The 19,700-nt window shown below is 32.6% G+C and overlaps 1 protein-coding gene across 3 annotated transcripts in view; it reads right to left on the bottom strand.

The window, feature by feature from the left end:
* Atg2 (Autophagy-related 2) overlaps window positions 1–19,700 on the bottom strand; it is a 151,450-nt gene that overhangs the window by 52,525 nt on the left and 79,225 nt on the right. For all 3 annotated transcript variants that reach the window (XM_074186199.1, XM_074186200.1, XM_074186201.1), the window contains 3 exons: window positions 8,510–8,721; window positions 6,248–6,435; window positions 2,581–2,824 (listed from right to left, as the gene is read on the bottom strand). In XM_074186199.1, coding sequence (XP_074042300.1) covers window positions 2,581–2,824; window positions 6,248–6,435; window positions 8,510–8,721 — 644 coding nt within the window. The remainder of the gene's footprint in view (window positions 1–2,580; window positions 2,825–6,247; window positions 6,436–8,509; window positions 8,722–19,700) is intronic.

The following is a 19,700-nucleotide window of genomic DNA, read 5'->3' as shown; positions in this document are numbered from 1 at the left end:
GTCAAATAGAACAGTATCATTTTTCACATATAGTCAGTGGGCATACTTGATGGCTGGCTATAAATCAAATCATCTAAAGGAACAATTCGTTCTGGCCAGTCTCAACTCCCGACACGGTCGGTTAATGGACTGACACCTATCAGAAAACAACTACTACCCTGGCTAATACCACGAAGGGCGTTGAATTATATCCGACAGTGCAGGATTATTCACTGAAGTTATTCCTGCATATGCTGTTGGTGATACAACTGCCGCAACAGATTTCCAATTATTGAAACACACTGGTAGACCGGTTTCAAGCTGATTGGCCATTCGTCAGTGCAAGGTAGTGTCTATCATCAACATAAACTCGATGAATATTACTGAAGTAATATTCATATAACCAAACCGTTATTTCAACACCTAGACACGGGTTTCGATCACCAAGTGATCATCTTCAAGATGAATATCTTCCACTTGAAGATGATCACTTGGGGATCGAAACACGTGTCGAGGTGTTGAAATAACGGTTTGGTGTTGGGAAAAAACTCCAGTAATACTCATTATTACACCAAAGGTTCCAAACAGTGCAACACAAGTAATAAAGTCGATGATTTCCGATAATTGAAAATAGAATTCCTTCAGAGTATCATTCCACAAACTAGGCTGAAGCTGACAAGAGGTTTGTCATCGCCCCATCTGCCTGTGAACAAGGTAACCAAACGCATATCCGAAATTTGACCAGTTCTTCGTATAAGGAAAGAAAACTTTTCACATGTAGTCAGTGGGTATACGTGAAGACTGGCTATATATCAAATCATCTCAAGGAAAAATTCATTCAGGCCAGTCTCAACTCCTCACACTGTAAATTAATTTCGGATATGCAGTTGGTAACCTCTTTCACAGGCAGATGGGGCGATGACAAACCTATTGTTTATTTCTCATTAGTTCGGACTTCCATTGTCTAATCATATATATAAAAATGGATGTTTGTTGGTTGGTAAGTGATAAACTTCTACATCGCTCAACCGATCATGATGAAACTTGACATGTATAAGTAATTTTTCATAGAGAATGTTTCTAGGCTATCAATTTTTTTGTAACTCGCCACTAGATGGCGCTGTAGAACAACTTTTTTGAAAGCAATGTCAAAACATTGGAACAGCTGCGACACAGCAACATAGTAGTAGTATGATATAAATTGACTTAAAATCCGTGAAAGAATCTGTAAAAAATTAAAAGATTAGCTGAAAAATAACAACATTATTAAGGAAAAAATTGAAATTACAATGAAATAACATACAAGCAACAACCAAAAAAATTAAAAAATAATAACAAGAAATGAAAATTAAAAAGTAAAAGATTCCAAACCAAGTTACTTCACGACGTTTCGATTGTTAATATCCACAATCATCTTCGGATGATAACCTGGACTTATTCCTCCAAGATCTGACTAGTTATAGGTCATTCGAGTGCTTTCACCTATCCCCTCTTCCCTGTCTCCGCTTCATTGGTTATAGCGGAAGCTGACCGTTTGGCGGGAGTTGGTCGTGTTCCGCTTGATTAAAGGTTTCCATATGTTACTTATCTCTACGCTAGCTTGGCTAAACGCGCTGTTGGACGACATATATGCGGCTTCTTTGAATTTTCTCCTAAACCAGTGTTCCTCCTTGTGGATTGATGAGTCCAAACATGCTCTTCTATTCCGGAATAACACTCGAATGACCTATAAATAGTCAGATTTCGGAGGAATAAGTCCAGTTATCACCTGAAGACGATTGTGAATACTAACAATCGAAACGTAGTGAAGTAACTTGGATTGGAATCTTTTAATTTTCAATTTTCATTTCTTATTATTTTTTTGATTGTTGCTTGTATGTTATTTCATTGTAATTTCAGTTTTTCCTTAATGAAATTGTTATTGTTCAGCTAATCTTTTTAATTTTTTACAGATTCTGTCACGGATTTCAAATCAATTTATATCATATTAGACAATGGAAGTCCGAACTAATGAAATGCACCACGAAACATTGTCAACCACCTTCAAACAAACTATTGTTTGTTGTCCGTTTCAGCCTAGTTCGAGGAATGATACTCGGAAGGAATACGATTTTCAATTATCGGAAATCATCGAATTTATATTGATGATAGACACTACCTTGCACTGACGTGTGGCCAAACAGCCCAAAACCAGCCTGCAAGTGTGTTCCAATAATTGAAAATCTATTGCAGCAATTGTATCACCAACAGCATCCAACGCCCTTGTGGTATTAGCCAGGGTAGTAGTTGTTTCTTCAAGGAACATGATGTAACTTAAGAGTTCTTCAGGAATTAGTACTGGGTCCTTAATTTTTTGTAACGATATCTCAGAAAATATTGACATTTTTGTCAATATGTACTAGCAAGAATCAAAGAGGTTATTGATGGAATTATGTTATTTCGTGAACACAATTTAGTATTTAATACCTCTAAATCTGTTTCAAAGAAATGTTAAAACAGAAAAAATAACATTCCAGGTATGACTGATTATACTGATGGAATAATATCAATTGTGACTTCAAAATGAGTACAAGAAAATATAGAAACATTTTGGAAGGTTACCTTTTCATTAATTTTCAAACTGAAATCCAAGCATCCCAGCCCGACCACATGGAAGTAATCCCTTTTCAAATTAATCGGTGCAGAGGATGCTTTTCCGTCTATGGGTGGAGACCTTTCGCTAAAAAGGAGAGCAATTTCTTCCAAAGTAAACGAAGCGGTTGACGAACTAGTCAGAGAGGACACGTTCGTGGTTATACTGAAGTTATCCATGGTGAGGGCAGTTCGAATTGGTAAATGTAGAGGTCTAAAAATGATTTAAAAAATACAGAAGCGTTCAAGTTGATTAAAAAATAATCTATACATTTCACAAAAAAAACGCTTTATACTATAAGGTATAATTTATTAAATTTAAGAAAAACTCAAAGATATTTCTGCATGCTGACAAATTTAATAATAATAAATCCATTTTATTTATCATCATTTCCAATTGAGAATTATTAAGAAATTGTTACCAATAGCTAAAATCTGTGGGCACTTTAAATAACAAATAAGAGAATGCAAAATATCAAAAGGAATTGTTGGATTTGATTTGTATTATTCAGATTGAGAGTCTTGATACTTTGAAAAACTTTATTATAAAGCTTTAGCTTTTAATGTTATATTGATTTCCATCCAATGAAATGCCTCGTGTAGCTCAGAATTCTTGTTTCGTGTTCACGGATGTCGTCAGTATTATGTATCATTTGCAAATTTGAATAGACATTGACAATTGATGATAGGGAAATTTTTGATAAAAATACTTATTCGACATCTAAAGATATTTCCACAACTTTGAAAAATGAAATTCCCTTGACTTCACAGACCTCATTTTCAAGATATCAGTAAATTGGCGAGTCGTCGAATTTGTCTGAATACTCTCTATACAAACCAAATTAAACAATTTCATTGAAACAGCCCTTAGCCCGTGCTATTTCATAAATTCAAAAATATAATAAGGCATAGTATGAAATAAAAATAATGAAACATATTAATGAACTAAAAATATACAGTGCATTCCAGTTGAAAAGAACCATGCCTAAATAAGCCAGTTGATATTGGGGCTATAAAGAAATCTTATCGACTTCTTGACAGCCACCCTCTTCTCACAACAACCCTCACGTCAAAAATTTCGAATGGAAATAATAGTCGAGTGAGTGGTACAATAGTTTTTCACAAGATACATAATCCGAGTGTGACAGTTCCTCAATAAGAGAAGTTCTACAGAACCGTGTTAGAAATCACACGTTAAAAGGTACAACCTCGTTAATCCTTAACTCTCACAAGTTTCGACTTCCGAGGGTTGTCGGTCGTAGGGATGCGACAGCTGATTAACGGAATAACAGATTTTTAAACAGAATGACCACCAACATCCTCCGAGTTGACACCACTGGATTTTTTGTCTTAGGGATATTTGAAAGTCTACGAGTCGCAATCAACTTATTCTAGATGATTCATTAGAAGAAATTATCACGTGCTGACACCCAAAATTCTTCAGAATGCAAGGGAGGTAACAGAAGCTAGTTTGCATTGCTTGCAAGTTAATGATGCTCAGTTCAAACATTTGATTGATTTTGCTGTTGGACGAACAGAAAGTATCTGTAAGAACTTTCTCTGTAAGAAATTTACAACATCTCTCGTGATATTAGTCAGGAAGGTGTGTTTTTAATATTATATCTTGGGGATGTGCCAAGGAATTTTCAACAAGTTTCTGTTTTGCAGAAGAGAATAATGATATTGATATTTAATCAAGGATTTCAATATAGTTGTAGACCAATTTTTCTTAAGAGAGGGCCTTTTGACTACGCCATCTATATTTACCTTGAAATTTGACCATAAAAATATGAATATATTTACCAGGAATTCCTCCACCTGAAACGGCTCATTTTAGATGCTCCCTATTTATTCAATGCAATAAACTGTTATAATAACTTGCCACCGACTATTAGGAAAATTAATCAGAAGTAGTTCTTTATTCTGCAGTGAAGAAGTATTTCTGTAATAGACAGCAGTTTTCATATTTGTAACAGAAATATTAGAAAATAAAACTATCTCGAAGTATAAAAACTTCTTAATATCATCATCGGATTAAGTTCCTAAATGTGGGAGAGGCATTTTCTACCTATCGAGTCACAATTTTTTTTACAAATATATTGGAATTCTTCCTGGAGAGTCTGTGGAAATATAAGTCCCTCAAAACTTTATCCAGAATAAAACCAGTAAGCAAGAACGTCAACCACAAGTCAAGCACTCCCTAAAAAATTGGCGCTCCTCAACAAAGTGTATTCACATGTTCACAACTGAATACAATACTGACAGATGAAAAAAAACTGAAAATCATAGTAACTCACAAATTTAAATATTTTGGATGTGTATAATGAAATAATTATTATATTGAGTTGAAAAACTCCGCCTATTCACCTTTATACTGAAAGTTGTTTTTTCCCCTATTTTTATCTGTTTTAATTGCACTTATGGTTCAATTATGGTGAAAATGGACGTATTATTATAATTATTATAAATATTGAAATATTCGAAATTTTCAAAAACGAGTGAAAGTAGAGAGTGGGTTAATGTGTGGCTCTGCCATGAGGATCTCGCTTTTTTATCCACCTGAGGGACCCTTTATAGACAAGGAAACAAAAAAATCTGAAACTGAGTCTTCAGAAGAGATGGATGTCAACTAAATGACCCTGTCCTTTCTGTAACATTTGGATTGGGAGAAAAATCTTGTCAGTCCTCCAACTCTTGAGCAAAGCTAGGAGGTGCGGCCCCCTCAAGGGCCAAATAGAATTTGCCTTGCACCAAATTCCTGAGTAGCAGAATCTGCATCAGGAGGGGAAACAACTTATCTCTGAGCAGGTCAGCAAATGCTTAAGCTTGCTACAACCAAATCGGAGGCAAAATTTATTGTGCATATAGCTGACTACAGATGCCGTAATATGAAAAGGTTGCTGTATTCATTAAGGTAGGAATCTTGCACCTTGAACATTTGATAACCTCAATATCGAGCAATCAATTGGAACCTCTTCATTATGCCATTATGGCTGCCATAGAGGATATTCCAGATGATGGTCCACAGGTACGATTTCAGAGCTGCATATTCTGACCTGGAAGATTACAGGTTACCTGGAAGGATGAGGAGTGACTTGTGAGCGCTGTAAGTACCTGCAGCCATGAGAAAGTGTATTCCTGAAATGGCTCACAGTAACCTACTACCCAAGCAACACAAATGTGTTGCTTGAGTAGTAGGTATCTATCTGATGAAGGTAGTTGCAGACTGACCGCCAATCAGTTCCTCATTAGGTAAAAATGTACCACGGTTCATCAATCTTGGAATGGATTATTCTTTACAAGGAAATGCAGTCTCTGGTAGCAGAACACATACTCTGTAACTGCCCCACCGCAGACCGAATCAAGTTTTCAGTATTTGGCAGAATCCCACTCTTTCCAGCTGATCTGAAAGATTACTCAACAAATGACATAATCGGTTTCATTAAAAGTTTAGTTTGTGTCCCTACAATGAACTTTCGTGGGTTGCAATAGAGGATTGAATAGACCCACTCGCTTTGGACATACCTATCTACAATGAAACATTCTTTCATATAGGGATTATTAGTGAACCAATCAATTTTATAATAAAAGAGTCAATATAAATGTAACTTCACTAAATTCATCTATTGTAAATTACCTGTAATCGATTGCACAGTTCCATAAATGAAGGTGCATCTCAGTCAAAACATCTTTGGCCCAATAGTTCAATATTGGATAATCCGCCAATGTGAAAAAATCTAACAACTGTGAAAACCAACTATTTGGTTCTTGTATCATCCTGTACCTTAGCGTAGATTTATTTAAACCAAGAGATATCTGGATTTCCTGAAAACAAAATTTCATTAAAGACATTTATCAAATAATAATAATAATGATAATATTTTTAAAAAATGAGAAATGAAATTTTTCATGTTTTTTACTAGTGGTAAAAAACACAGAAAGTTTCATTCCTCATTTTTCATTATGATTTCCTACCACGTAGTAACGGCAACATCTATCAATTTATATCCTGACATGTTCTATACCCTAATGGGTCCTGGGTCCTTTGAATGAATAAACTGATTTGATTTGATAATAATATTTATTTATCTTTCTTAGAATTTCATACAAAGTGAAGGGCATAAGGTCATATAGTAAATAAAAAAATCCCACAAAATTTGAAGACTTGTTTGTGCTCAGTGCCTCTCTACAAGTGTATTTTATATATTTCGAATGAAATAAGGACCTTCTTTTTCTTACTTCCTTATGCCGCACACATGCCGTGATACTAATATGCTTTCAAGACTAAAATTATACAGCATGGCCTCAGTAATCCGGGCTCCTGTTTGTTCGGTGATCGCTGTAATCCGGCCAGGCAATGGGCTTCACGGGGGAAGGGGGGGTGGCCCATTTTCAATAGGTTGAGGGGATCTAATGATTCTCAAATAAGTGAGGCAGAAGCTCAAGAATGGGCTGCTGATGGTATCGAAAGCGAGTTACAAAGATATGACGTGTTAACTGATGAAGAGATTGAGCAAGCAACAATGTGTGAGGTGCTTTAAACACTGCTTTAAAATGGGCTGAAGATAACGAATTTGGTAGCCACGAAGTTATGTTTCTCCGTCGACTTAGAGACCAAGCTTTTGAAATGAAATGCGAAAATTATAAACAGAAGAGTATTACAGACTTTTTCAAGAAGAATTAACTAATGTTTTATTTTAACTTACTGTTTTTATTACATGGTTGTAATTTTTAACATGTTCATTTTTGTCTTTATGCTTCAATTAAAAAATTGGTTAAAAAAACTAAGCTTAAAAATTTTTTATTGCCATTAAATATGGCATACTATAATCCGGACGCATCGATAATGTGGAAACGGCTTTGTTTTTGCCTCTCCGGATTAACGAGGCCCTTCTGTAGTACATTGTAATATGATTATTATTACAATTCAAGATTATAAATGAGAATCATAACAGAAAATTTTTCTATAGCTCACAAAGGACAACTGAAAAGTGGACATTATTTTTATCAATTATCCAGACATTTCACTGGTTTCTAACTGAATCTTGGTCAACTGAAACACACTTTTCCCTCACTAGAACAAAAATGCTGCTCACGATGTGCATTACATTAACCAAGTTAGCATCACCAAGAGATGACTAAAACTGATGGTACAGTACCTTTTCCTAAATTTCGGTCAATTTTCGAACAAATGTGTATGTAATACATGCCAGGAACATATACATCTATTAGATTGTTTCAAAAATTCAGTCCGTTTTAATGTCATGTGTTTTTGAAGCTCCATATCTAAATGAATATTGATTCTAGTATGTCGTGGTATAAACTAATCGATAGAAAATTTTGTACTCTACACACTGCTGTAATTTTTTTCAAATTTAAACTTTTTGCCTCTTTTCAGCTCATTATATGATGTCATTAAACGATTTTCGGCCAAGTTTTCTCTACGAATTCAAATTGAACCAAAGCGCTGTTGAAACAGCCCAAAAAATTAAACAGGCATTTGGTATTCTAGGCACTGTATCACAGGTGGCAAACAATTCATGGATAACCCAAATTATGTCCAGAAGAATATGACAAACATCAAACAAGGAAATTGTACAAACTAGTACAGGGAACTAAATTGTTGTAATGTGTTTCGAGATAAAGATGGACCCATAATGCTATAGTATTTTCCAAATACTTGGAAGAAATGGACAAGTCAGACGCCTCCCAAGAATAGGAAAAAAACCTTGTACTTCAACTTGATTTTCAGTTAACTTTTGAAATTTCGAACAAAGATTCAAATTTGAGATTACTTAAAACTGATGAAGAACTGTGAAATAACTTTGATGGCGAGTGGTTAAATCTATTCCACCAATTCTTCATTTTCTTTTAATAAAACATAATATAAATTACTCACCTTACCATCTTCCTTAATTAGACCTTTATGTACCAATGATTGGTTATCCTTTATTTTCATTGCTACAGTTACCATATCTCGATTTTCGTTCCTTTTACTGGAGTTATCTAACATTCCTGGCTGCGATTTGTAAATCGTTGGTAATAAATGTTTCGGTATACACTTATCAAATCGTCTCAGAGAGGGGCTTACCCTAGGTACAGGTTGCATATCTTAAACAAAAATTTCCTTCTGAACAAAATGAAAGAGTTCATAATTATAATGTTTATGATAATTTTTGAGACAGAATAGAATAGAATATTTTATTGGTGTTGAAATAAACATCAAGTTTTTACACAGGTCAATACAGCACAGATACCGAAATATAACTTAAAATTATATAAAATATATCGAAGTAGGTACGTAGGTTTCACAATATCAACAATTCAAAGTTTTCAATTCATTTTCTCAGAGACAAATACAATAAATACAACATTCTAAAAATCACATTTCATTTCAAATCTACTGTTAAGGAATTCATCGTAGCTATAGAAGGCTTTGTTTGTTGAATAATCTTTCAGTACCATCTTCAGTTGCTTTGTTTCAAGGTCCCTGATCTGGCAAGGTAGTTTGTTGTAGAATTCTGGATCATAATAAAGTAAAGTATTCCTTGATTTATATAGTCTAAGATTGTTCTTATATTGTCTCTTTTCCTTGTGCAATGATTATGTACATTGCTTTGAGTTTTGTATTGATTAATATTTTCATGCATATAGACAATGCATTCGTATATGTATCTTAATACCAGCTCAGCTTGCTCTAAATTATGCCCCAGCGAATTGAAATGTATGCAGTTGAAAAGGAGATCACTACAGTAATGTAAATCCGGTCTTCGTCAAGTTCCAGCTCTTATTAAAGCTATTTCCGACCTGAGAAAGGAAGTTGAAGAAATGAAAAATGTGTAAGCCACCTATGCCTCTGAATAGCGTTAGTGAAATTGATAGAGAAGAAGTGATTTCTGAAATGCTTGAGCGTCAAAATCGTGCATCAAACCTCATCATGTTGAACATTAATGAATCGCAATTAAAGACTCAGGCTGAAAGAATCTCACAAGATACAGAAGCTGTTAAAAAAGTTCTTGAAAATTTTAATGTAAATAAAAATAATTTGAAACTGTTCAGATTAGGGAAAGCATTAGCAAACAGAACCCGTCCTATCAAAGTTATATTACAATCGCCAGACGATGCAAAATATGTCCTTAAAAATAAGCAACTCTTAACAGTCCCAAGTATAAAAATATTTAGCGATCAGACTAGAGCTCAGCGAGAGTACTATCAAAGGTTGAAATCAGAATTGCAAAACTTGATTGAAAACGGTGACAACTCAAAAAAAATTAAATATATGAATAACAAACCCATGATTGTCAACAAAATTTGGAATAATCCTTCAAAAAAGTAGAAAATAATTCTAATATACAATTAAACACTGACATTATATACCTAAATATTCAAAGTCTTCATAAAAACAAAGATCAATTACAAGGAAGTCTAGTTTGCTACAACCCAAAAATTATATTACTAAGTGAATCCCGAATAACCAATGATATTGAAGAAAGTGAACTGAAAATTCCTAATTACAATATAGTACGCTGTGACTCAAAAAGTCGACATACAGGTGGTGTCTTAATATATATAAAAAGTGACATTGTGAGCTCTGTATATAAAACATATATATTAGAAGGTAATTACTGGTGTAAAATTCTGAAAATTAGACTCAAACGCCCTATTTTAGTGGGATGTCTTTATCACTCACCCTCAGAATCTGATGCAAAATTCTTAGAGGATTTTGAAAATATCTGTGATAGTTTATTTTCGACGAAATTTCATTGTATTTTAGTGGGCGACTTCAATCTGAACTACTCTGATGATAGTTTTTATGTTTCTAGATTAAAAAACCTTCTCAATACGTATGGCATCTCGCAAATAATCAATGAACCCGTAGAGTTACTAACCACAGAGAATCGCTTATAGATTATGTATTAACGAACGTAAATAGATGTCAAGCGTCGGTGCACTCATATCCAATAATAACAGACCATTTAACAATCACTGTCAACTTTACTAATATTCATAATAACGAAAATCAAACTATAAAAAAATATAGAAACTTAAGTGAAAGCAATTTGAACCTTATAAAAATTAACTTAATATCATGTAAATGGTCTTTAAAGTCTACCGATATTGAAGTTATTTATAAAGAAATACTGAATAATTGCAAAGCAGTTATTGATGATATTTCTCCAATACAAAATTGTAGTATAACAGTCATTTGCCATGGTTTGATAACGAAGTTCACTGTAAAATTAAGAATCGTGATAGGGCATACAGAGCTTTCAGAAACTGTTCAAATCTAGAAAAACAAAATAACTGGGAAACTTTCAAGAAATTGAGAAATGATGTTGTCAGTGTGTTGAAAAGAAAAAAAGATCAATATTATTTTGAAAAAATTGATCGGTATAGAAACAATTCTAAACAAATGTGGAAAACTCTCAAAAAACTAGTTATAGGAGATGACATTGACTTTCCAAATTGTATTCAGTTTGAGAAAACTGGTGAACTTATATTACTTAAAGATGTTATTGAAATATCAGATAACTTCAACAGTTATTTTGTTGAAAGCATAAATGAAATTGTGGCGAGCATTGACTATTCAGAGTCATGGTGCAATAAAAACTTTAATTTATACAAAACTTTCTCAGAATTCAGATTGCTTTCGTTAAATGACCTACGTAAAATTATAATTTCCTTGGATAATAAGTGCAGTATACATAAAATCCTCAACTTCAAAATATTGAAACAAGTTTTTGAGACTATCGGTCACGTTATATTGCACCTTATCAACACCTCTCTTGAAACTGGCGAAATACCAGAAAGATTGAAAAGTAGTACTATTGTTCCTATACCCAAAATTCCTCATACTATTAAATGTAAAGAATTCAGGCCAATCAACACTTTACCTCCGATTGAGAAGGTACTTGAAACAGCAGTATATAACCAACTAATAGAATATGTGGAAAAAAACGACATTTTAATCAACAACCAATCGGGTTTTCGCAAATTGCATTCGTGTGGGTCATCAGTGCAACTATCTCTAAACAAATTTAAATCTGAGCTGGATAATAATAAGTTTGTTGTAGTCGTGTTCCTTGACCTCAAAAGAGCATTTGAGACCATTGATAGGTCTATACTACTAGCCAAATTGAATATATATGGAATTGAGGGCAAAGTGTATAATTCGTTATCTAATTACTTGACCAACAGAAAACAACGGGTAAGAGTTAAAGACATGTTCTCTTGTGAAATTGACAATTACGTTGGAGTTCCCCAGGGTAGTGTTCTGGGACCCCTTCTATTCATACTATATTTAAACGACATGCCATTGTTTGTCGACTGTGAATTTATGAACTTTTTTGCTGATGATACTCTATTGGCTTGTAGCAATGTGAACCTTACGATGGCTATACAAAAAATGAATAATACTCTTGCAAGTGTCAACAAGTATTTAAAAATTAATAAACTCAAGCTGAATGTGATGAAAACTAAAGCGATGATAATCACCAAGTTTAAATACAGCCAAATAGACTCTAAAACTATTAATCTCAACACTGATGATGACAAAATTGAAATAGTGAATTCAACTAAATATCTGGGATTCCAGATAGATAACACTCTATCGTTTGATGAATATTTTGAGTATATTCATAAAAAAATTTCAAAGAAATTATTCTTTTTTTCTAGAATTGCCAATAATCTTTCAACGGAGTCAAGTATCACAGCTTACAAATCAATTGTTCAGCCACACTTCGACTATTGTTCCTCTATCCTATATCTATTCAATCAGAATAAATTGTCTCAACTCCAAAAACTTCAGAATCGTGGTATGAGAATCATTTTGAAGTGTCGTAGAGATACTCCTATCACTATTATGCTCAATGTTTTAAATTGGCAATCCATTTCCCAAAGACTGCTATACTTCACAATGATCTTCGTATACAAAATATCGAACAATTTAGGACCATCTTATTTTAATCAGTATATTGTCTTTCATCATGATATTCACCACCACTTCACTCGAAATAATAATAACTTATATATTAACAGAACAAAAAACAAAAATACTATGAACTCATTGTTTTTCAAGGGTTTTGATCGGTTCAACAAATTACCTAATGCAATTAAAAATAGCCCATCTCTGAACATGTTCAAAAATGAACTGAAGAAATTTGTTTTAAATATACAAATATGACATGTATTATGTCTTTGTTACCTGTAGCTGTAATTTGTATAATTCCATTCATCTAATGTTCGTTATATATTTCAAATAATTATGTAATTTATCTTTCTACATGTTGCATTGAAATTTTTCGAAAGTATAATGTTGCTGTTTTTGTAGTAATGTCTTTAAAAATATTTTATTGAACTTATGTTTGTCATACATTTTTTATTTCTACCATTCTAGTTGATTTGTATATTATTAGGATATCCTATTTAAATAAAGATCTATCTATCTAATAATAATGTTTATTCAAGGAAATAGTTCATAAAGAAAACAGTGTTACATGAATAATAATGAGTAAACATTGAAAACATCACGGAAGTATTCAAGATACTTGTATGTGATGATAGAATGGTCATGATTTTGAGATCAATAAATTTTGGTCTGACATCGGCACGATACCCCACGTTGGAAAGTACACGCATTGCTCTTCTCTGAATGCCAAATACTCTGAAAGCATGTGGGCAGTGTCACCATACTATTATTGCATAGGTACAAACTGATTGAATGAGAGCTTGGAAAGTCATCACACAAACTTCCTGGTCCACTACTGATCTAATTCGCTTCTTCTAGAAACATTATTTTTTTTTAGAATTTGGATTCAGGTAGCAGTGGAATTATCAAGCTTATAGCAGTTTAGGTACTTTTATAAGTAATTTACAAAGAGTTATCATCTTCCAAAATGAATGCAAATATCCATATTCTAACGAAGTTCTTATGAAATTATTTATTATACACATGAACAAAGTGATCAAATCATTGTTAGAACGTGTAGAAAATTCAACCAAATGTATCCTAAATTAACACCAATGAAGGAAAGGAAGTTTGTAAGGTTACAAAATAATTTCCTTAACTATGGCTCAAAGTTTCCAGGGAACAACTGTACCAAAAATCAGTCATTTCTAGGTATAAAGTAAGATTTTGTGGGCTAAAACATGTGAAAGTACAGACAATAACAAAATAGGATGATTCAAAATAACAAACTTGTGAACAAAATATCACATTTTCACAATAAATGCTAAAAATGTTGTCCATAACATTCTAAACACTTTAAAATGTTTTTTGTACGCGACTTGTGGTTGCTTTTTCAATTTCGTGGGGATCCAGATCTTCAATACTCCGCACTATTCGCCGTCGCAATTCTTCTTTGGTAGGCACTGGAGTACTGTATACCCTTTCTTTTAAAACACCCCATAAGAAAAGTCAAGTGGCGTGAGATTGGGTAATCTCGGTGGCCAATCCCACGGCCCTAAACGCCTAAACCAACGATCGTCGAAGAGTTCGTCAAGTTTCCTGGAAACTTCCTGGGTGGAATGAGCTGGCGCTCCGTCCAGTTGAAACCACGAATTCCTATATTCCTCTAAAGGCAAATTTTCAAGAAAATCGGTTACAGTCGTCCTTAATATTTGGAGATATCTCTCTGCATTCAGTGTGTCTTCATAAATAAAAAAGCTAATTTTATTGTTCTTCAGAATACAAAAAACATTGAGGTCAAATTTTTCTTGAGAACCCATTTCTTTTGTAACATGAGGATTATGATCAGCCCAAAAATGTTTATTCCTTCTATTGAAAATACCATCCCTCATAAATTTTGATTCGTCGCTCCAAATTATTTTTGACAAAAATTCCCGATCTTCCAGTGTATGAATCAAAAGGGATTCACAAAAATGCATTCTACGTTCGAAGTCTTCTGCTTTTAGAGCTTGAACTTTGGTAAATTTATACGGATGCATTCCGTGATTTTTCAAAATTAGTTGTACTGAAGCATGTGATACACCTAAATCTTTTTCTGTACTGCGAATGGAAGCTTCTGGATATGCATAAAAATATGCCAAAACTTTAACAGTATTGTCCATATTTGAAGTAACAGGTTTTGATAATGTTGAAGGCACTTTTAACATGAAGCCATAGTTAAGGAAATTCTTTTGTAATCTTACAAACTTCCTCTCGTTCATTGGTGTTAATTCAGGATACATTTGGTTAAATTTTCTACAAGTTCTGGCAATGATTTGATCACATTGTCCGTGTATAATAAATAATTTCATGAGAACTTCGTTTGAATAATCAATATTTGCATTCATTTTTGACGATTTTTTGAAACACCGTCAATAACCATTTATCAATTACTCATAAAAGTCACCAAACTGTCATAAGCTTGATATTTCACGGCTACCTAGAAATCAAATTCTTTAAAAATTATTTTTTGTACAACATTGAAAATCTCTTTGATAGAAACACTTCAATCAGAACACCTACCAAAAAATCATTTAGAAAAGTTCACACATGCAGTTCGTGCTATTGGTAATATTAAATCCCTGTGAAGTTACTGACGATGACAAAGTAATATTCAGTCAAACTAACCAATAATCTTCCTTAAAATAACGTGAGTTGGCGTATGTAGTTGTAACATATGCCTTGTAATCCAAAGATCGTGTGTTCAAATCCCATGGATCCTATATTTTTATTATCAGCAGTAATTTTATACAAAAAAATTTGTATGATTCATTTGTTAAAAGTGATTTTATTTTGCTCGTGAGTTTGCTCCACTTGCTGACGCTCGTTTTGCAATAATCCCCACTTACAAAATAAAATGCCACTTTCGACACTTGTAGGTAAAACGTGAATAACTATTTTTCCACAAAAACGACTTTATTAAGAAAACTTGACGATTTAGGTATAGGTATATATCATCTTGAAGCATTTTTCACCACCTTTCAATTTATCGAGTAATATACAGGGGGTTTCATTTGAAAAAATTAACTTTCGACTACTTTTATGCACAATGGAAATAATAGTAATTTTATGGAGTCGATTTCTTGGTGTTATTTGAATATTTCGAGTTTGTCCAAACTATCATCAAAATATCAACTTTTCGTGAATTGAGAGTACTGATGTACTTAATTTCAATTAAGGCTATGTTTTGGACCATATTTAGCACAATTTATTTTTTATCTCGAAAACAGATAGAGATAGGTATAGGACATTATTAACAAAAAAGTATTAAAATACTAGAGCGATTCCAGAAATGTATTAATCCCATTAAAAAAATATAATTGCTAGGACTTTTTGATAGAAGTGGCAACGCCGCAATGCTGAAAATATTTTAAATCGATAGAACAGATAAGGAAATTTGAGAGGTGAAATTTTCAGAAAAATCATGCTTTGCGTTTTCCAGAAACGTCTAACCTACCATCGACCGTGGACCGCCGGAAGTTGAATTTCAAAAAATAAATAGATGAGTACTCTAATCATATATATATATATATATATATATATATATATATATATATATATATATATATATATATATATATATATATATATATATATGATGAGCTGTTTTCTCGGGTTTCGCTCCATGTTCTGTGTATTTTCTCCCCATAAGGATTATTTTCACAACGTTTCGGCAAAGTCTCATTTGCCATCTTCTGGTGATGTCTGGTTTTTTCAACTAGTCTAGTTGTTTGACCTATATATATCTTATCACAATTGTTGCAGGGAATTTCGTAAACTACATGTGACTTTTCAAATAACGGATCTTCATCTTTCAATTTCGAATGTAGTTTAGTTAAGGATTTAACTTTCCTTTGTGAAATTTTTATATTCTGTTCTTGTTTAAATACGTTTATGATTTTGCTGGACAATTCAGGGACATAAGGAATGGAAAAGTATTTGAAATTTGGATTTTCAGCTTTATTGTTCTCTCTGATGTTGATGATATTAGATGGAGTATTGTATAACAATTTATTTAAAAATTTTGGAGGATAAGAATTAGTTAATAAAATATTGAATAATTGTTTTAAATTTTTTTCTACCAATGTAGGATGAGAAATTTTTTCTATTCGATTTTTTAAACCTAGAACTAAATTAATTTTCATTTTTTGTGGATGGCAGGATAAATAATTTATATATCTGCCTGAATTAGTGGGTTTAGTAAAATAATCTAAAATAACAGGGTTATTTTGTACCTTTTGACAAAATTGATGATATTAAAACCATTTTTAACAATTACAATCCATCTATTCAATTTACCATAGAAAAAGAAAAAAACAAAACAGTACCTTTTTTAGATACTCTTTTAATCAGGAAAGATGATAACTCTGTTATTTTAGATTATTTTACTAAACCCACTAATTCAGGCAGATATATAAATTATTTATCCTGCCATCCACAAAAAATGAAAATTAATTTAGTTCTAGGTTTAAAAAATCGAATAGAAAAAATTTCTCATCCTACATTGGTAGAAAAAAATTTAAAACAATTATTCAATATTTTATTAACTAATTCTTATCCTCCAAAATTTTTAAATAAATTGTTATACAATACTCCATCTAATATCATCAACATCAGAGAGAACAATAAAGCTGAAAATCCAAATTTCAAATACTTTTCCATTCCTTATGTCCCTGAATTGTCCAGCAAAATCATAAACGTATTTAAACAAGAACAGAATATAAAAATTTCACAAAGGAAAGTTAAACCCTTAACTAAACTACATTCGAAATTGAAAGATGAAGATCCGTTATTTGAAAAGTCACATGTAGTTTACGAAATTCCCTGCAACAATTGTGATAAGATATATAGGTCAAACAAAAAACAATTTGAAAACCCACATAGCTCTTCATAAAAGTAATTGTAAAAATTTAAAACGAAATTCTTGTGCACTCACACAACATGTTCTAGATAATGATCATTCAGCCAATTATACTAAAACCAAAATTCTCCATTTCGAACCAGATTCAAATAAAAGGCAATTTCTGGAAATGGCTGAGATCAAAATTAAAGAAAACAATATCAACAAAAAGACAGACATCGACAACCTCAGCAAAATTTATTCATTTTTACTAACAAAAAATATAAATCTGAATACATCCTGTAATAGTAACACAGTATAAATCCCCATAATGAACGATAATAAAAATTTGAAAAAGTATTTCACATTATTCAATGTCAAAAAGTTGTCATTTTGATGTTGAAGACTTCTTTCAAAATTGAAATTTTCAAATTGAATATTCTCAAATAGCACAGGTATTCTGTTTTATCCGTTATTATGTTTAATATATATATATATATATATATATATATATATATATATATTTATCATGTCCTTTTTATATTACAGCCCTCGATAAAGCTAATAAACATTAGCGAAAGCTCGGGCAGCTAAAAAGAGTAAATATTTATTCTAATCAGACCGAATCCCCGAAAAACTACTATTCTATATATATATATATATATATATATATATATATATATATATATATATATATAAAGACATATTTGATATCGTTTATGTGAATTGGGAACAATAGTGGACCTAGAATTGAGCCTTGGGTTACACCGTGCCTGTTGATTTTTGCCTGTTTGGAAAGTGCCGCCGCAAAATGTTACTTGTCTTCTATCTTCCAGGTAACTTGAGATCAGTTTCTAATTGAGACCATAGAATTCAAGTTTTTTCAGTAAGATTTCATGTGATACACAGGTCACAGAAAGTAATGAAACCTTTGAACCGAGATTAATTGAGCATTTCATTCACATTCATTTCAATTACTAATGTCACACACATCAGCAATGTCTTTCGGTGGTGTTGATGAAAATCTAATTAAACCTTAAAGTCCTGACTTATCAAGTTCTGAATTATTGTCTTACATCATGAATACTGTTTCCAAACACGATAACTGCAATAGTCTTCTCGACGCGCATTTCACCAATCAAGTTGGGGTCTTCAGGAGATGAAACAGGATGATTCTTAACTCTGAATCTATTCTCTATTCATATCTAACAAGGTTCACGTTCACTTACAGATACACATCAATGATTTCCAGTGGAAAGTCGCAAAAAAATTTCTCGTGAAAGTTCCCGCTAATTTTAACCAAGCTATTCATATAAAGATAAACAATGAGCTGAAATGAGACCTTCTTTGCTGTTCATAGTTCTCATGTCACACTTTGCTTTTTTCAGATTTTCAAGCGAAAATCTAGAGTCACATACCGATCTGAACAATTTCATGAACTTCATATCTTTGTAAAGAGTTCATTCTGAAATTAATTACTTTCTTCCTTTCTTTGGAAGATTTCCACATTTCTGTATAAAGATGGAGGAGTAGAAAGCTAAAACCTTTCATTTCCAAAAATTTATATCTCCTAAAAATATTTCTCTTTCAATTCAAATTTCAAACAATTTTCATTCATTTTATAGTCTTTCTTCACGGCGTGTTGACCGATATTATATTTTTCTTGTCTCCGAAGTCGGATATGTGCTACGTGTTCTTTGAAATAGTTCTTACAGCTTAATTTGTATATCCCCGGCTTTTATTTTCCAATATCTTGTCTTTATGATGATTCTCCCTAAATATATGTTTCCAAATTAACTCATACACCTACTTTATTTGAAGAATACCCGTTGCTTTCAACTATGTCCCCGATAACATTTTTCTCAAAATCATACGTTTCTCAAGGAGAGTCTATGGACAACACAATTTTGTTGTCTATGAGTATTGATATTGTGAATCATGCCCTAAAGAAAATATTGCCGGCCGCCACTGGTAGCCATAAAATAATTGTGACGTAGCTAAAAGCGTACGAAAGTATGATGTTCGCTGCCGCTCTAAATGTAGCGAGAATAATACTAACAACTTCGATGGAATTCAAATTTTCTACCGCATTCGATTACCATATTATAAACGCTAGATCGAGACAGTCAAGTGAAAGTTACAGTGCGGTACGCGAAGCGATCTAGTAGGGCGATAGACATTCGAATAATAGTTGAAGTTTTAGTTGAAGTCTTTGTTGTATTTGAAGTGAAATAAAGTTAAGTTGTATTATTGTTCAGTGTAATCAATTATTGGTCAACCTACAGAAAAAAACGTAACATTTGG

This window comes from Leptinotarsa decemlineata, unplaced genomic scaffold (genome assembly GCF_025532065.1).
Source record: "Leptinotarsa decemlineata unplaced genomic scaffold, Ldec_3_MD MMD2_tig00078422_RagTag_RagTag, whole genome shotgun sequence".
Taxonomy (NCBI): domain Eukaryota; kingdom Metazoa; phylum Arthropoda; class Insecta; order Coleoptera; family Chrysomelidae; genus Leptinotarsa; species Leptinotarsa decemlineata.
This window is presented reverse-complemented; position numbering and strand designations above follow the sequence as displayed.